General features: G+C 40.3%; 1 protein-coding gene across 1 annotated transcript in view; it reads right to left on the minus strand.

Annotated features, from left to right (window-relative positions):
• CBG22791 overlaps window positions 1-1,615 on the minus strand; it is a gene marked incomplete at both ends in the record, with an annotated part of 8,876 nt that extends 7,261 nt beyond the window's left edge. The window contains 4 exons of the mRNA XM_045240327.1: window positions 115-375; window positions 1,041-1,299; window positions 1,427-1,502; window positions 1,552-1,615. Coding sequence (XP_045097660.1) covers window positions 115-375; window positions 1,041-1,299; window positions 1,427-1,502; window positions 1,552-1,615 — 660 coding nt within the window. The remainder of the gene's footprint in view (window positions 1-114; window positions 376-1,040; window positions 1,300-1,426; window positions 1,503-1,551) is intronic.
• Window positions 1,616-1,946: the final 331 nt, after the last annotated feature.

The following is a 1,946-nucleotide window of genomic DNA, read 5'->3' on the forward strand; positions in this document are numbered from 1 at the left end:
TTTTAAGCCGCCAGTGCTGGTTTCATGCTATATTTAGCTTCTGGATTGAGCACTTTCAGACTTTTAAAGCAAAATTTTGGGTTTTTTTTCAGTCAGTTTAAGCCTAAAACTAACCTTAATAGACAAATCAGTGGAACTATATCCCAGCGTCTTCCTCTTTCTCAGCTGATCCATTGAAATTCCGTGCTCAACGACATGAACACACTCAGAAGACACTCGATTTCTGCGTGCTTCGAATACTGTAGGTGCCGCGACACACGACTTCTTCTGCCGAGCAGCCTGAGCAATCGCCTGCTCCGTCGCTTCGATTTCCGGTGGTGATAGTTCGGAATTCCATAAATCCATTGTTTCACGAACATCGTTACCTCTATCAGACTGAAATAAGAGGGCCATTCCCCGGGTGCCCAGATTTCCGTCACCCAACCCGTCCAGGCCTGCTGAGGCCCGGATTACAAGTATGGTAAAAATGTTTTGATGGTTAAAATGTTTTGATAACTTGGAATCGACGAAGGAACATTTTAAGTGAAGGTAGGAGTCAGCAGAAACAGCCTACATAGGCAATTTTTTAAATGATTTTCTCCACTCCTAGGAGGGTTTAAGACTTGAAACTTGTTTTATAACCTCCTAGAAGTGGAAAAAATCAAGTTTGAAAATTGCGATTTTGCACTGAAAAGGGATTTTTGGCACTGAGGCTGCAATTTCAGCATTTCAAAGGCCTCGTAAGCAGACTTTGAAAACGGATTTATAGGTTTTCGACCATGCTTTTTCGATCTGTGTAGGTTGTTTCTGCTGACTCTTACCTCCACTTAAAAGGTTCCCTTGTCAAATAATTTAACTCAAACATGAGAGACTTCTATTAGAGACTCTATTTTGAACTGAAACAACTCAAAAAGTGTGAAAAAATCCTTGAAACTTTTTTAGGTCAAGCGATATTCCTAAATGTGATATGAAAGGACAAACTGAAGATTTTCGAAGTTCTTTTTGACGGTTTTACATTTCTTATTCCCACTGTTTACATTTCTTATTCCCACAACTCTTACCGGAACTTTCTTCTCCTTCTTATCAGCATTCTTTCCTTCCCGACTTCTACAATCATCGACACATGCGATTTGCACCAAGTCAGTTCCCTGTCCCTCTTCCAGTTTGAACTCCTTGTATCTCTGAGTTCTGGACGCACATGCTACCGTATACTCGTATGAGATACCACATGTTTTCGTCCTACTATTGTACACGGCACTTCGACAAAATTCTCGTTGCGAACAGAATGTCGCGCATTCTTTAACCGACGCCAGATTGATCCTGAAAGAAAATAACAGGTGGTTCAAGTTGAAAAGAAAGAGATTGAGAAGACTCGATAACAGGGAAAAATCAAGTTTTCCGATATTATCCATTTCTCATGTTTCCGTCATATTTTTCACGTACTCACCCCGTATAATAGAAATCTATCTCGACAGCTTGATCATATCGTATGCTCCTGGCAAAAAATTCTGGCGAACAGTCTCCTGTAAAATATATCATTGAAATTCTTGTTTCTCAATATTTCAGACATACCGTATACATGTTGGATTAACACCAACGCCAGGCAAACTATGCCTGTTGTAAAGGTTGAAATCATGGGAATACTGTATTGGAAGAAATCTTTACTTGAGGGGAGTCTGTAAAAAAGGAAAAATGAAGAAGAGGGTCATTGAATGGTCAGGAGAATGGTGTGAAGAACAGAAGAACAAAACGAATGAAGTGGAATGGAAAATATGCGCAACAATTTTCTCGAAGGCGTCAAAAGTCGCCAAAGGGGGGTAACAAGAATAAAAAGTGGGGGAGGAAGATGAAGTAGAGGGAGACAAAAGGCGAATAAAATGGTCTTAGTGTGATACGAGGTCGGAATTCAATGGCTAAGAAGGGATATGGTAGTAGGAGAAAAGAAAAAAGGGTGAGAACGATCCGTG

Source organism: Caenorhabditis briggsae, assembly GCF_000004555.2.
Source record: "Caenorhabditis briggsae complete genome, chrX, whole genome shotgun sequence".
Taxonomy (NCBI): Eukaryota; Metazoa; Nematoda; class Chromadorea; order Rhabditida; family Rhabditidae; genus Caenorhabditis; species Caenorhabditis briggsae.